The 16,219-nt window shown below is 41.5% G+C and overlaps 1 protein-coding gene across 1 annotated transcript in view; it reads right to left on the bottom strand.

The window, feature by feature from the left end:
- Window positions 1-950: 950 nt before the first annotated feature.
- LOC144043211 (protein kinase C beta type-like) overlaps window positions 951-16,219 on the bottom strand; it is a 102,675-nt gene continuing 87,406 nt past the window's right edge. The window contains exon 17 of the mRNA XM_077556526.1: window positions 951-5,293. Coding sequence (XP_077412652.1) covers window positions 5,141-5,293 — 153 coding nt within the window. The 3' untranslated portion in view covers window positions 951-5,140. The remainder of the gene's footprint in view (window positions 5,294-16,219) is intronic.

Below are 16,219 nucleotides of genomic sequence, written 5' to 3'. Positions count from 1 at the left end.
AAAAGGCAGCAATTAGTGGCTTATGAGCTCCGCTTGGTAGCACTGTTAGCGTAGCAGGGGAGCTGTTATTGCCATCCAGTGCTGTGAGGCGTAGCATAAAGCAGGTGCGCCTTATTTCCACCAATATGCTGGAAGATATAACATCCTCCTCCTAATAACACAATAATGATCACGTCCGGTCTTCTCTGCAGATTGGAGAAATATCTGCCATAATATGTAGTGCACAAAGCTTTCTTCCAGGTGGAGGGGGCTTCTCTTTATATTGCTGCACATTCAGGCAACTGTATGTTCCAATTACTGAAGAGCTTCACACACACGATGATTTGTATTTTTGTGGTGGTTCCTACTTAAGTTGATTTGGGAAATTTCAAACAACAAAGATAATTAAACCTGCTGTTCTCTAAACTCCTTATTATACACTTATCATCCATTCATTCTTCCACCAAGTCATCACCAATTTGTCCATGCACGTGTCCACCATGTCCTGTAAAACAAAACTTCACCATCTTGAATTGTGCTCTAATTACACAGAGCAGTTCAAGTAAGGATTTGTGTTACTCAGCGGCGGGATGTGCATTTCTGTGGGGACCTACCTGACTTAACACTGCCCCGGTTACATTGCAATTATTTAAACCAGAAATACCATACAAGAATGCAATACTGTATAAGATAACAATTACATAATCTGTAGCAGTTTCTGTCCCATTAATAATACATTGTAGTTGAAATTACATTGGACAAAAAGGTTGCTAACGATGGGATAAGGAAAAAGGAAAAAGGAAAAAGGAAAAAGTTCCCCACGGGGAAAATAAAAGTATATCGTATCGTATTTCATCAGATTTACATTAAAAGCTTGTGCATCTTGATCTTCAACGCTGTCCAAGTTCTTACGATGTGTGTTTAAATTGCTCTCTCGACACCGAAGAGAAAGAAAAAGAAAGCCAAATGCGTGACGTTTCACAATAATTTATTATTCTACAATCATAAACATCACAGTACACATTTTCCGATTTGTGAGCTATGGCACAAAGCAAACCTCTACTTTAATTTTGCGCTATCATTACTTGGCGTTTAGCATGTGCAACTAGCACATGAGGCAGGCGTGGACTTTGAAAAGTTGGCAGTATTTCAGGAGTTCATGTTAGGTGGAGAGAATGCGGAAGAAGAGGGCAGGAAGGATTGATGAGAGGAATTAAGTTGAGGTTGTAAGGTGCAGGGAAGAGCACTGCACCGTGGAATAGAGGGCTAAACTAAATCTAAAACAAGAGGCCGGTGGGGAATTTAACATTTGGTTTCGTTTTATTTAGCTAAAATGTCATTATCATTCACAGCAATTCTGTATCGCAGTATAATTACCCTTAAATTGTCTCCTATCATCATGGAAGACTCTTACCTATACCTATATGTACACACAACATGTAATGCATATGTATACATGTACAAAAGAAGAACAACATTGCCCTGGTTTAATAGTTATTGATACATGGACCACACAGTTATCATCAATTAACCACCATTTTATAGAGGACCGATTCAGCTCATGTAGTACAAGATATGAAAGAGAGAAAACACATGCATGCATAGTATAACTCTAGAAATAACATTAAAGTGTGCTTATAGGTCTATAATAACTAGGGAAATATACAGAGATGATTTTTGAACTACCAAAAGGAACACAGACAAAACATAATTGTAGACTGTATATGCGGAACTGTACATTAGCTTCTTCTAAGCTTAAGGGACTGGTACATCCTAAATTGTACAGCGCTTAGCTGATATACAGTACATCCACACAAGGTGGTCGGGCCAGATTAAATGCTTCACAACTCAATGTGGCTCAGTGGTTGAGAACTGGCCAAATCGTTACATTAGATAGCCTACTGTGTATTGAGCAAACTACTACACTGGCGTCCAACCACAAAAAGTTGTACCAGAAATTCTGTTATTACAAGTACCGTGATGCTTTTAGTCTGGATGAACTTTAAACACATGGTCATATCATGCAGTGCAAACATATTGCTGCAATGCTTTGCTAACATCATGTGATAAGCGGAAAAATAGTGCTGACGTTGCTCTCTATCATTAAAATATATATGTACACACGACTCATATGTGTTCAGGAGTCGAAGTACTCTTTCGATTGTTTTAGTTATTATTAAAAAATACATTTATTTTCCGTTACATTAAAAATAATTTCCTTAATCCTAAAAACTAATCATCTTTTCCTTGGACTAGGTTTTAGGGTAATATCATGAGTGCAGTTTTGCGTTATTTATTTTGCTTAATGTGCATGTCTGACAGTCCCTTTCTTCAATTACATGGATATAGTGCTGCACTGGGTTTTCCTTCCACTACCATTAACAATTATCGCACAATTGCTGTACTTTGGATCATTGCTACTGATTCCATTGTCACTATTCCACATCACTGCAAACTACAACCGCAATAATCAACGTTGTGGTAAATGAATACCTATCATATACTGTATGATACTGTCAATCAAAAGTGATCATCGTCTTTGGAAAAACGGAAGTTTTGGGGGCGTTCCTGTAGTGGATCTTAGATTGAACATAACATTTCAATAAAATAAAAAATATTGACGACAGCGTTAACTCTTTGACTGCCAAAAAAGTTAAATAACGTTTAGTAAAATTCTATAGAGGAGTGCCAAAGACGTTAGAAGACGTTTGTTTCAAAACAGAGGTGAAACTAACCATTTTCTATTGTTGATTACTGAAAAACGGAATAAGGTAGAAACAAACATTTTTTTCTGATGAAAGATGAGAGTCCAATCTTTCATTTGGTAGTATGTGTGTTTCCTACACCCACGACATCCCTTTTCTGAAAACGTCTGGCAGTCAAAGAGTTAAGAAATGCTATGTGTTTGGGTTTAAATCTACGCATGATACATATGCGCTTGTTAAGTAAGGGTGCGTGTGTGTGTGTGCCTGAGTGCATCAGACCTGCAGTGTGTCGTGTGCCTCCAGGGGAAAACATCGTTTGCCTTGTTACGCTTCACCTAATAATTCTAAGTCTCAATCATGCTAGTACACTATGGCAGTGTATAAAGAACACTGCAATCCAGTGCAGTGCAGTGCAGTGCAGGGGGGCATGCTGGCATTATACTGTAAAGTGGCGGAAGGCTGGAGGGCAGATTTGTTGAATTTGAAATAATGTGGCCTTGAATCCACACACATTTTGCATCTTACAAACGTCAGTTACTCAATACATGCATATATTTTTACGCACGCACGCACAAATGTGTTGGTTGTAGGATCAGCAGCTTTGCTGATGTTATTGCTGCTTGCAAAATGGCTCATTTGGGAGTTGTCAACGCATCTCCTCAGCCGCTGCGTGTGCTCGTGCGCCCCATTGGTGACTGCCACAACCTTTTGACATCACATCATTTGTGGCTACCCAGTGGGCATCGACAGAAGCAAGGATTACCCAGCAAATGGAAATAATTAAAGGGCAGCTGGGAGAAAGAAATGGCGGGAGAAAAACAGGAGAAAATGTTTCAAAGAAGTTTCCTCTTTAGGCATTTTCCTCAGTGATGTGCCAGCACTTCCACAGTGCCATGAATGGCTGCTGATTGAAAAAGGCAACAATGGTCAAGATGCACAAATGAGCACAGTCATGGTTTATGTGGACAGTGAAGGAAAAGCCTGAGCGCTCAGTTTCTGCAGATCCACCGGCATCAACGACACCCTAAACGTGAACTTTCTCCACTATTCTTGCATTTACAACTTGCTACTTTAAAGCTGCCTCGTGACACAGTGAGAACCTCAAAAGTTGAACACGACTGAAGCTCTTCCAAAAAAAAACATCATGTGGGACCTCATTGTGCTTTTTCTGCCCTTTTAAAATACTAACTAGAAAAGAAGCAGCAGCTTTACCATACTGCATACTGTTAGGAGAATACAAGAATTGAACAACGAAAGCTACATGAACAATAGGCCTCAGTTCAAGTTAACTGATAAATTCTTCTTCCGAAATTTAACCCGAGAATCAAAAAGCATATTTCACATGCCCCATTTTTGCCTCTCTTATATAAGGCTGCTTTAAAAGGGGCAGTCCTATCTCATGCAATTCACACCACCCCACTCTCCTGCAGTATAGATTTTGTTACCATGGTCACCGGTGAGCTATAGCATTGTGACAAGTCAAGTAGCGGATTGATCTAGAAAAAAAGAGGCAAACTTAAAAGTGTGTTTTCACTTGTGGAGGCAGCACTTCATCACTAAGATGCTGAATTTAGAAAATTGTACATCATGCTTGTTTTGAATGGCGTGTGCCACAGTGTAATGCACAGGACAGTGCAGGGAGGATGGCGGGCAAGGCTCAAGTTTGCCGTATTTGTTGATGGTTGCTAAGCAACCGAACAGCAAGTAACCTTTTGCCCTTTCCCGGGCCATAAAGTAGTTACAAGGGAAAGCTCTGTCTGGGAGATCTCCCGCCACAGTTTTAGTCTTTTGTTGACCATTCTGATTTCGCTACCATGTTTGACCACATAACTGATCATTTCCAATATTTTCTAATTGGAACAACTCGACCAACGTCTTGCAATGGAATAGGTTCAACTTTGTAGGTTTCACTGTATTGGGTTACACTTTGTCATGTCTTTGCAGGTTACTATGAGAGGCGTCATGTACCAGTAGAGTGTCTGGCTATTAAAAGCCATCAAGTGAGGATATCAAACTATTAGGAAGGGATATTTTTTTCCCAATTTTGACCTTTGTCACATTACGTTTGAGTGGCTCACAGGTTTGGAGAATAACAAGTTGGGCCAACTTGCTCAACCACAGTATAAATGTAACATTACTTTGAGACAAAACTTATAGTTAAAAAAAAAGCTGACCGATGCGGTTGACCTCTATTCTTATTACAATTTAGTCAGAACATAAGGATGGGGAAAAAGGAGCCATTACCCAATTAACATTTTAAGACTAACAACATATTCATTATTACATTCAATATGATTTCACATTTTCTTTAAAGATTCGTTTATTTTTTTACACAATACGTTGAAAGTCTTTGGTGTTCAGTGTATTGCGTAACTTGAGTTGGACGATACTATTTATGTGTTTTGAATGGACTAGCCTAACGCGCGTCACCTCTCTCATCAACAGTCCACTTGGCTTCAGTTAGGAGCCTCGTATGCCTGGTTGGTGTAGGAGAAGCCCATGAAGTCGTCTTGATCCAGGTTCATGATGACCAGCTTGTCTGTGGGCGTCAGGTCCACCGCCATCTTGGTGAACTCTTTGTCAAAGTTGCACGTGTCCCGACGGGTCTTCTGCGGGGCGACGTGGCGAAGAGAGCACACGGATGTGGAGGGAGAGTGAATGTGGGCGGAAATGTGATTAAACGATGGGATGAGTGGAAAGGAAAGAAGAAGAAAGACAATTCATTAGGTACACCTGCACCCTCTGAAGAGACTGACAGTGAGCAGCTACAGCGGCACTAATATTATTATTATTATAGCTAACATACATAGCACATTGCAGGTCAATTTTGACTCAGGCCAAGAATATCCTAATAACTAAATAATTGTCTTGATGAAATTTTGAGCTACAGATATTTTTCAACTGCAAGTCTGTCTGACATTAAGAAATTGAGTTAATCATTTTTATTTTTTTTTAGAAAAGGGCAAGTATTTTTGCATGTACAGATTCTGATCTCTGTATGATTTCTGTTCCTTATGTTCCGTGTGTATGATCAGATAATGACTAAAAAGCTGCATAACCTGAGAGGAGAGTTTTAAAGGAGGTATATATGCATGGAAAACTGTTTGTAGTTTTCTGACCTCAACCTTAAACATTTCTTGACAATAATGTGTTGGATGCATTTGTGGAATACGAGTTAGGCAGCAAAATCCAGTTGTTTTTATCCATCGCAGGAGACGGCCATTTTGCCACTTGTTGTCGACCAGAGATGACATGAAAGTTGCTCAGGGCTCAGGCAACGACCAATCACAGCTCACCTGTTTCCTGAAGCTGAGCTGTGATTGGTTGTTACCTGAGACCTGAACAACTGTGACGTCATTTACACTCGACAGCAAGTGGCAAAATGGTTGCCTTCTGATATACATAAAAACTGCTGGATTTTGCTGCTTAGCTCATACAATATAATATTGACCAAAATACTGAAAAAGACTAATGTGGCTGCATAGAACATATCAAGATTTGTTTTTTTGGGTTGACATTCCTTTTAAAGTAAAAGCCCCTGAGTTATTTCCATACCATGATGGCTTGCACTAGAGACCTTGGTCCACCAAATAAAATATTTGGTGGACCACTCATTTCGTGCAAATGTTAGCAAGGGTGATAAAGTTGCTGTTGTACTTACACAAACGCTGGTCTGCACTAAACTGATGAAACAGTGTTCATTCAAAAATACATGATTTTAAAACTCATACTAAGCATGAGCATTCATTGGTTTGACTTCTTCTGCTTTTAACCATCTAGCCAGGACCACTTCAGTCATCTTGAATTGAGTTTTTATTGGATACGGAGTAAATTATGAATGGATGGAAAACTAATGGACCAAAACGTATAATAACAGGCTGAACAAATGCGCTTCTACCAGATAGCAGAAGGTACAATTAACCCGTAAATCCTCTTGACAACAGAACATTGGCTTTGTGGTCAATTAAACAGCCCCAGATTTTACTACGTACATTTTTGAGTATATTGAGACAAGATCATCCTTATTTCAGCTTTTGGTGGTTTTAGTTTGGTGGTGTGCCGAGACATCGCTTGCGGTTGACAGAGGTTCCACTGTGTCAACTTTTTGAAACATCTGTGTAGTCACATATGAGTGCATATTTAAATCTTTTTTTTTTTTGACTGCTGCTTTTAGAGGGAAGCCTTTTTCAGATCTTGCAAAGGTAGCTTTAAGTGTAGCAGGAGACACAAAATAAATAAACTTGCATGTCATTTAAAATGGTTGTTGTGACAACATTAACATTGACCGTGTCTTCAGCTGTTATTTGTGCAGGGGTATTCTAAATGTGTCAGCTCATCAATTTACTGTCGTTCAGTTTCTACACAGCAAGGACTTTAAACATGCACACTCACTCACACACACACACACACACAGACGCACACACACACAGCTGGCAGCCATGTAGGGCAGCTCCTAATGTGTTCCGTCTGAGCACGCTTGAATGTCGCTTAATGCTGTGAGGCAGAAAGATGGAGATATGAGAGGAGGAAGAAGAAGAGAAGAGATAAACATCAGTGGCCTTTGGTGGAGATGTGGCGATAGAACGCACATATAAACCACAGCCTCACAGGATTATTACATTGAGAGTCATTATTCCAAGTTGTCCTTCTACTTCCTGCCTCCCGCCATCACTTTCCAGGAAGCAGAGGATTAGCGACTGTGTGTGTGTGTGTGGGAGGCAGTGAGGAGAGGAGGGTGAATGAAAGGCGGGTATCGAACGCTGACCTGTTTTGGGCTGATAAGCGCTGGCTGCTTTGTGCCGAAGCCACTGGCTTTCATTTTTTAGGGCCGCAACATTTGGAATTAATTATCACACGCGCTCCGGCACTGCGGCGGCTTACTGTGTACACCAGCTATTACATGCACGCCAATACAAACTTTAGACAGCATCCTCTCCTACAGTATTCTGTTCAAAATCATTTGCATTAAGTGCAGCTGCCTCACAGTGAATGACGCAATGAATGCGGCAGCCTAAACACTATCAGAAACACTGACCGTCATTCACAAGCTACATCCTAATATTTATTTTATGAAATTATTTTAATTTATTCCCAACTGTCTACTCTCTATATTTCAAAGTGTTTCTCTTCACTGCTTCCAGAAAGTGTACATGATATGTTAGATTTTTTTTTTTGTCCAATCAGATTCCTGCCTCTATCTGTTGCCCTGTTAACTAACATATTCTGTCCAGTGTCTTCACAGTCTTTACAATGTATTAGCAAAGTTTCTCAGATTTCAAATTCACTCAACCTGCTGGTCCAAGGGACAACCTGCTTAATGAATGCCAGAAGCCCAGTGAGGAGAAGGAGCCAGATGGACTGTCATGGAAAGACAAACCCCTGCATAGCATGGACCATTGCGAAATCGAAGAAGTGGCTGACATTAAGAAAACATACCAGTGAGTGGAAAAGGCTGGACTGAAAGACAGTAAGGAGGCACCAATCATGGAAGCACAAGAACAGAACAGAATAGAACAAGAAGCCCCCGAGATGGTGCAACATAATCACAGCAGTGTGTAAGATGCTGGAAGGCAAGGCATACATAGAGCGACATAGCCAGGTAGTAGGAATAGTGTACTAAATATGGACTAGAGGTCCCAGAATGAAGATGACATTCAACGCCGCAGGTGGTCGAGAACAACCAGGCTAAGATCCTGTGGGACTTCCAGATAGCAGTTGTGGATAAACTTTGGAAGAAAGTAGTCTTGATAGATGTAGCAATCCCGAATGATAGCAGCAAATTTGCTATGCATAGGTCGTTCTTTAAAATTATCTGTCATTGTTTTTCTTTCCCGTGGAAATTTTATTAATCAAAAGTACTAATGGTATCTGCATTTGGTAACGGTGAGTACTGAGGAGTTGAATACTCATATCAGTATCGGTCTGAAAAAAAATTGTATTGAAATTCCCTAGTTTAAAGTGTACCCGTGGTGCTCAATGGTTTATCAAGAAAAACTGCATCCAAACATGTTTTGTAACACTGGTTGTATTAAAGCAAGCTTCCTTCAGCCATTAAATTAAAGGCCCCGCTGAGTGGACTCTGTCTATTGTATATTTATTATTGTTTAGTCTATGTCCGCTGTCAAATTTGCACTGTGTACGTGGAAAAGAATTTCCCCATCTAAAGTCTTATAATAGCGTGTGGAATATGTTTGTCGAGAAACCATGACAGCAAGTGCTCGCAGCCATACTTGCCTGCAAGGAGCGAAGCTGTGACGTCACCAGGTTGAAAGCCGTCTTGGCTCGGCCATCTCCCCGGCGGCATTTTTTGACTAACATGGGTCATTCTTGTAACTCTCCAGAGTCAATACTGACAGAAGGTCTGTCAGTTCGTCACTAAAGACGCCTATTTGCTGACAGATGGGACGCGACAGATGAGGTGCTGTATGCACATGTAAGTAATCTCCCAACGTAAGCAAGCCGGAAGCCTGTCTGTAGGGTCAGGTTATATCCTTTATGTTTAAATAAATAATAATAAATAAATATCCAAGTCTAGATAACTGATTTACATCCATAGGGAAGCGATCTGGTGTATGTCTCAATCTTAACAAATGGGCGCGAGTGACAGCCTGTTGAGGTGGTGACGTCACATCAACCCCAACATGGTGACAAGAATTAAAATAAACCAGCGGAATTATTTTGTCTCTCAGCTGGTCTGGGAACGCCTTGGGATTCGGCCAGAGAAGTGGCTGGGGAGAGGAAAGTCTGGGCTTCACTGTTAAAGCTGCTGCCCCCGCAACCCGACCCCGGATAAGCGGTAGAAGATGGATGGAATGATGGATAGAATTATTTTGGCAAATTCAAGACTAGACACAAAAAAATGGGAACACCAGATATTCATCAAACTTTATAGGATTGCTCCGTTTCCCCATTAATAACTCAAAATGGGGCACATGAGGTACACTTTAACCTTAAGTGCCTTTTAACCGTTAAAAATATACATAAACTCTAATAAATCTTAAAAGGTGTCAATGAGTACAATGTTGGCTCGCTGTTCCCAATGTTAGTGATGGAACTCATAAAGCACATTTAATGGGCACCACCTATTGCCCTAGCTGGCTTGTGAGAGAATTCTTGGTAGAAGTCCTGGAGGAGGAAAGGATCAATGATGAGGTACCTAGAGACCCAGGAACGTTCATCAGTACCGTAACCCTCCCAGTCAACAAAATATTGAAAACCCTGACCATGGTCACGTACATCCAAAATCCTTCGGACAGTGTAGGTAGTAATTAATGATCATGGGTAGAGGAACGGGTTTGGAAGGAGGGCTGAGGGAGCAAGAGGAGACCAGTTTCAGGAGGGACATGAAAAGTGGGATGGATACGGAGGGAGGCTAACTTTAGACAGACGGCATAAGGGTTAACGACCCTCTCCATTTCAAATGGTATAATGATCCTGGGGGCTATCTTACAGGAATCAGTCTGGAGAGGAAGGTCACGGGTGGACAGCCAAACCATCTGCCCAGGCGATAGTCCGGTCGAGAGGGTGAGGGGGGACCAATGCCTACCGGCCAACTGACAGTTGTGCTGTGTTGTGCGGGACAGATCTGGCATGCCTCCAGACGGTCCAACAATGGTGGCGCTGGGCACTGACAGAGGGAACAGCAACCTCTTCCTGATGGGAAGTGAATAGTGGGAGTTGATACCTGACCATATACGGAGACATGCCGTATAGGGACATGAGCGGATTGTGGGAATACTCGACTCATGGAAGATCCTTTTGTCAAGGACAATCCGTGATGATCACAGAAGTCCAATGACGGAACGCTGCTCGGGTTCGAATCGGGCGAGGATTTGGTCCAGGTCTCATTGTTATAGCCCACAGGCGCATTGAAGTCCCCAGCAGGACCGTTCTGCAGCACCCACACCAATGGCGTACCAACCGGGGTGAACCCCAATGTACAGGCACTGAGCCGGGGGTCAATAGATATGACCACACCTGTTTGGTGACTATCCGTAGGCAACTTCAGAGTGGAAGACAGTCCAACTACTTTCAAGATGGTACCAGAGTCGAAGTTGTATATCAAGGAAAACAGGACTACGTCTAGTTTGAACCTTTTGACCTCACTCATCAGCTTGGGCTCCTTTCCTGCCAGAGAGTTGACATTTCACCTCCCTCGAGCCAGCTTCTGTAGCTAGGGGTTGGACTGCCAAAGTCCATGCCATTGGCTGCCGCCCAGCTCACATTGCACCCAATCCCTGTGGCCCCTCACAAAGGTGGTGAGCCTATGGGAAGCGGGATCCACGTTACCGTTTTGGGCTGCTGCCCCGGCAATGCAGGCCCTGCCATCAGGTGCTTGCCTTCGAGCCCTGACTCCAGAGGCGTTCCAATGTGAGCCACGCTTGGGCAAGTGAAAGTGTCAGAGGTGGGCACTTTCGCGAAGCCTCAAATAAATACACAGGCTGAGCACAGACGGAAGCAGGTTTATGTCTGTCAATCCGGGTCAATGCTGACGGCGCTTCTCCGTCTGTATTTTTTCGAGGCTTTAGGTCATAAAGCACTCGCTGACCAGCGGGCAACCATGAATAACGTAATGATGGAAGTGCCCACTTTTGGAAAATATTTTCCAATATTTTTATTAATCAAACTTAAAAGAAAGTTCAAGAAAAAAAACGTTGTCGCTGTGACTTAAATGATCCAATCACATTTTAAAACACATTTATTTAGAAATCAAGGAACAGTAATTGAAAAGGGTCCACATATTTTGTCTTGAAACTGTATTTGAAGGCCAAAAGTAAAAAATGGCAAAATGTATTGTTGCTAAAATCAGTTTTGAGGTGTGACAACAAAGAAACAAGAATGTGGCACCAAGCTTGTAACTTGGCAATAGCCAGGTTGATAATTGTGATTCACTCAAGAGAATTCTCTACAATATCAATCTGGGACCGCTCCACTGTGATTTGCTAGGGAAAGGCGGGATATTTTGTAGAATACTACGAGCTGATTGGACGCCTACCAAACTTTTGTTTTGAGCAAGCACAGCAACGAATGTGAATGTTGTCGTAGGGAAAAAAAGCACGATCTTTACCAGCTAAAAATGCACAAAGCGCCTCTTGCTGTTCTTCTTCAAAAAGGAAACTAAGTATTTCTGCGAGAACAGAATTAATTGCAGCGTCCGTGCATTCGCCCACGTTAGGTTTGTTGTTAAGTAACGGCTTCGGGCTTCCTGATTTCGTCACAGCTTCATGTCCTGCCCTAAACAACGCCTGATTGGTCCTACCTAAAAAAGGTTGGTTGTAAAGAAATCAGCGGGAGCAGTACAAGATGGATTCTCATGGTGTTTGTGAACAAATACCGTAACAATTCAGCTTGCTGGCACGGTTACCATGCTTGCCATCACTCGGCTACAGACTGCTTACCTATTTTACTCTGTCCTTCTTTTTTAGGATTTTGTATGTGTGTGTGTGACCAAGTTCCACAGTCTCATTTCTTTATTGTCACACTTAATTCCTATAATAACATTAAAGGCTGCTCTGGGGGATTTACATATGAGCAGTAATACAGATTTTGGCCACCATAAGTGCAATAATGTGAATTTAAGGCAGCAGCATTGGCTCGTTTTTGTGTATTGTTTAAGTACAAGATAAAACGTTTAGTTATAGGGAAATTTAGATGTGCTACAATTATGAACTATTCACTAAGGCTACCTACGTTCACACTCAAGGCAAATAAGACCCAGATCAGATTTTTTTTGCCTAAATGTGACGTGTATCTGACTTTTTTATGTCAGTCTGAACGGCTCAATTCCGATTTTTTCACATCCGAACTGGGTCACTCTCACATGTGGTGCTAGATCGGATACGTATCCGAATTTTTGCAATGCGACCGCAGTCTGAACGGCCAGGTCGCATATATCCGACCTTGACGTCATGAAAAGTCCAATATGCGCTCCGCGCGGGCGGGGACATTAAGCTTGATTTATGCTTGACGTATCTGCGAGGTCCGCAAGTCTCGGGAGACATACGTGAATCGGCAAAGTTGTCTCGAGTAACATGTGACTTTATATTTAACTTTAATTTAATCCCACTTGAAACATGAAGTATAGAAATTACATTTGTGGTGGTGAAATGAATAATTTAGCCATTCAGACGGCTCATTTATTACGCGTGGCAATGGCGTGACGTTTCCATGAGATGAGGCTTGCCTCATTTTTGCAAAATATTATTTTTACCTCCTCCTGCATCACTCCTCTGTAGATATGGGATGGTAAAAATATGAGCCCCGACAACGGACTTATAAAAGTCCGTGGTCCTGACATGCTCCTGGACCATACGTATTTACTTCCGCAATCACAGAGTTGTGAGTGACGTTGTATCTTCTTTTGCGCATGCGGGTCACTTTGGGGACGCATTACGTCTACACAGCAGAGGTCGCAATTAATAGGTAACGTGAACGCTTACTCACAAAAATCGGATTTCACCCAAAAAATCGGAATTGACCATCAAGATCTGCAGTGTGAACGTAGCCTAAATCTTGTTTAGCCTGAGAAATGAATATGACACTTATAGGTGATCACTACATGACATATTGTCACTTCAATCAATCTTGCATTAGCACAACTGAACACATTAATATAACATTAATAATTCACCAAAAATACAAAAAAAATGTAAGGTCACATTTGTACATTTGATTAGTTTTATTACTATAAAAGTAATGACCATTGGACTGTATTCAGCTATAGGCAATGGTTATTTGGAATATTATTCGCAAGAAAATATCTCTCTTTCTCGCCCTACTCTGAATGAACTGTGAACTCTTATTTCCATGCTCATCAAAAGTAGTATAAGTTTGTATCTTTACTTTTGTCATGATTCGGTTCTGTGGGGTTGGGTTTTTGTTTGTTTTTTGGGAGTTCTTGTCGTCTTTTGGCTGTGATCAGTGTTTTATGTGTTCCTTGCCTCTCACCTTGTCTCGTCATCTGCAACCACATCCGCCTGGTATCTTCCCTTCCGCGTGTGTTGGCCAATCAGTGCCCTTAGCCACTTGTGTCTCACCCAGGTGTGTCTTGTTGTGTCAATCAGTGTGTGTATTGAGGCCCCACCCACACGAAAGCCAGTTTCAATGTATTCTCACAAGTTTACCGTTTAAGCCGTTCGTCCACACGATGGCGCGGTTTCTGAGCTTTATAACCGATCACTTTTGAAACCGGGCTCCAGAGTGCAAAGGTCAGTCTGTCAACAACAATGGCAGGATAGCCGTGTCTTGGTCGTTTTGCGCAGCCTCCATAGCTTGCTTATGCTTTTGCAGCAAAATATTTAGCTTCTTAATTCCCACATTCAACAAGCGGTGTTGTACTTGAATCACCCGCCATTGTCACTTCTCCTGTGTTCGTCTTTTTCACGTTCTTTTGATAAATGCAAAGTCATGTTTGTTCTGTAGATTGCAATAAAGTTAGAATAAAAAGTGTTTGTCTTCTTCGCTGACTCTTCTTCTACGCTTTCCGTTAACTCTCTGTGGCTGCGCTACAGCGCCACTCCAGACTTGGCATATACATTACAGCCGTTAAACGTCCTCAGCGTCTTCTTTTGGACACACGTAAGTCTTGAAATGCTTCTGTGTGTACAATATTTGTTTGAGGAACGAAACCGGCTTTGCTTTCATCTGGACGGGGCCTTAGTTTGCTGTTTTTTTTTGTGGTCAATGTGGGTGCATTGTTGTTTTCACGCCCGTGCCACCTCCTATTGTCTCGTCGTGTTCCTGATTTAGTTGTAGCATTGACCTATGTTTTTGGACATTTTTGATTTTATTTATCGACACCAACATTTAGTTTTTTTGCTTGAATTAAATCCCCTTTTGTTGGACTTCTTTCCTGTCTTGCATTGCTTCCAAACACTTGGGTCCACATCCCCCCAACCCTGACAACTTCCATAGCTGACATTATTGACTTCTTCATGATAATTTAATTATTACGTTCACCTTGATTTAATATCCGTGGATTTTGACCCTCACACTATCTCTTCAACTTTTGTGGTAGGCAACATTCTAGAACCATTGCAACCAGTGTGTACGAGGAAGTTTTGTCAAACTTTTGGAGTCTGGGAATTTTCAAAGGAACCCCTCACAATCACAATTTAGTTTTCGAACATTTCAACCTAAACATTTATATACTGTTTAACACAAAGAAAGTTAACAATTGTAAATGAATTATATCAAATATTTATCTGTTGTCGCTAGCTGACATGCATTGCTTGCACTAACAACATGGCTGAGAACAGCAAGCTAGTTTAAAAAGACCTAGTCTAAAGTTGTCAACTTTGCATTTTGTTTGATTTGTGTGTTTACATTCGGCCAAGAAACTGTAGAAAAATAATCCTTTTCATTTGTATTGATTTTGTCATGCTGATTCCCATATGTAGGTATGCACTTCATCATATCATCATTTAATACAAATTATTTTTGTGTTTGTGAACCAATGTGTGTTTATGGCGTGCACTGTAGATAGCCGGAGCAGCATTCCAACCAGCGACTGGCTTTAGTGGCTCAGCAGGGCTGTGTGTATGTAGGCCGTGTTGTGCATGTTATTTCCTTGAAGTCATCAAACCTGCGCTTCCCCCATCAAGGAAAGGCTCTTATGATAAGTGGCAGCCATGAAATATGCACAGCCTGTCGTAGCCGCCTGCCTCGCTTGGTTTGCCGCTCACTCGCCTCCCTCCCTCTCCGTGCCCTCCTTCATTGTTGCGTTCCTCCTCTCTGCTTCTTCTTCTTCGTCTCTTTCCCTTCCTTCCACTCTCCAGTCTACTCCCCATCTGTCAGCCTCCATCACTCTAATCTCGCTCCTCCACTGCATGTTGCACCAGTTCAATAACAACAGATAGGGAAGAAGCATAAACTCTGCAGACCACTATGAAAGCACACATGACAAGCCCCTGCACACATCTAACTCTCATTTTTTATTGTAAGCCTTGTGTTGAAAAATCATGGCAATTTGCCACATGGGCAACATTGTAAAAAGCCTTTTCTTTCCACATAATTTGCACACCAAAGAGCTGATTGATCACACGTTCGAAGCGCTGTAGACACAAAAACATGAAGCACCCTAATGGCTTACATGGAAATACTGTAAAAGCTCAATGATTAAACACCTTTTTCATGCAGGAATCTTTTTGTTGTTGTTGGTATCCCTGTTATTTTTTGACCTTTGCATACTGACCATAGGGCGCAGATTTCTATGCATTTTTCTATGACACAGTTTCTTTTATAACAACAACAGAGGTGCATTCGAGTGCTTTTTAGCTGCATCAAGTCATTACATTTCGTTACACACTCATAGTAATGGATGAGAATTATGGAGCCGAATTAACCAATATTTTATATTATTTAAAATAATATTATCAAAAACAAGTCCACATTCTAACAGGATATTTTGGTACTTTATAATGATTGACTAACCACAACATGATGACCAATTGCACAGTCAAGTTTGGTGTGCCTAGCATCGGGTTTGAACTCTCTCATGTACGGTTTTAATGAGTTTGACTTGTTGTTTTTTGTTT

This window comes from Vanacampus margaritifer, chromosome 2 (assembly GCF_051991255.1).
Source record: "Vanacampus margaritifer isolate UIUO_Vmar chromosome 2, RoL_Vmar_1.0, whole genome shotgun sequence".
Taxonomy (NCBI): Eukaryota; Metazoa; Chordata; class Actinopteri; order Syngnathiformes; family Syngnathidae; genus Vanacampus; species Vanacampus margaritifer.
This window is presented reverse-complemented; position numbering and strand designations above follow the sequence as displayed.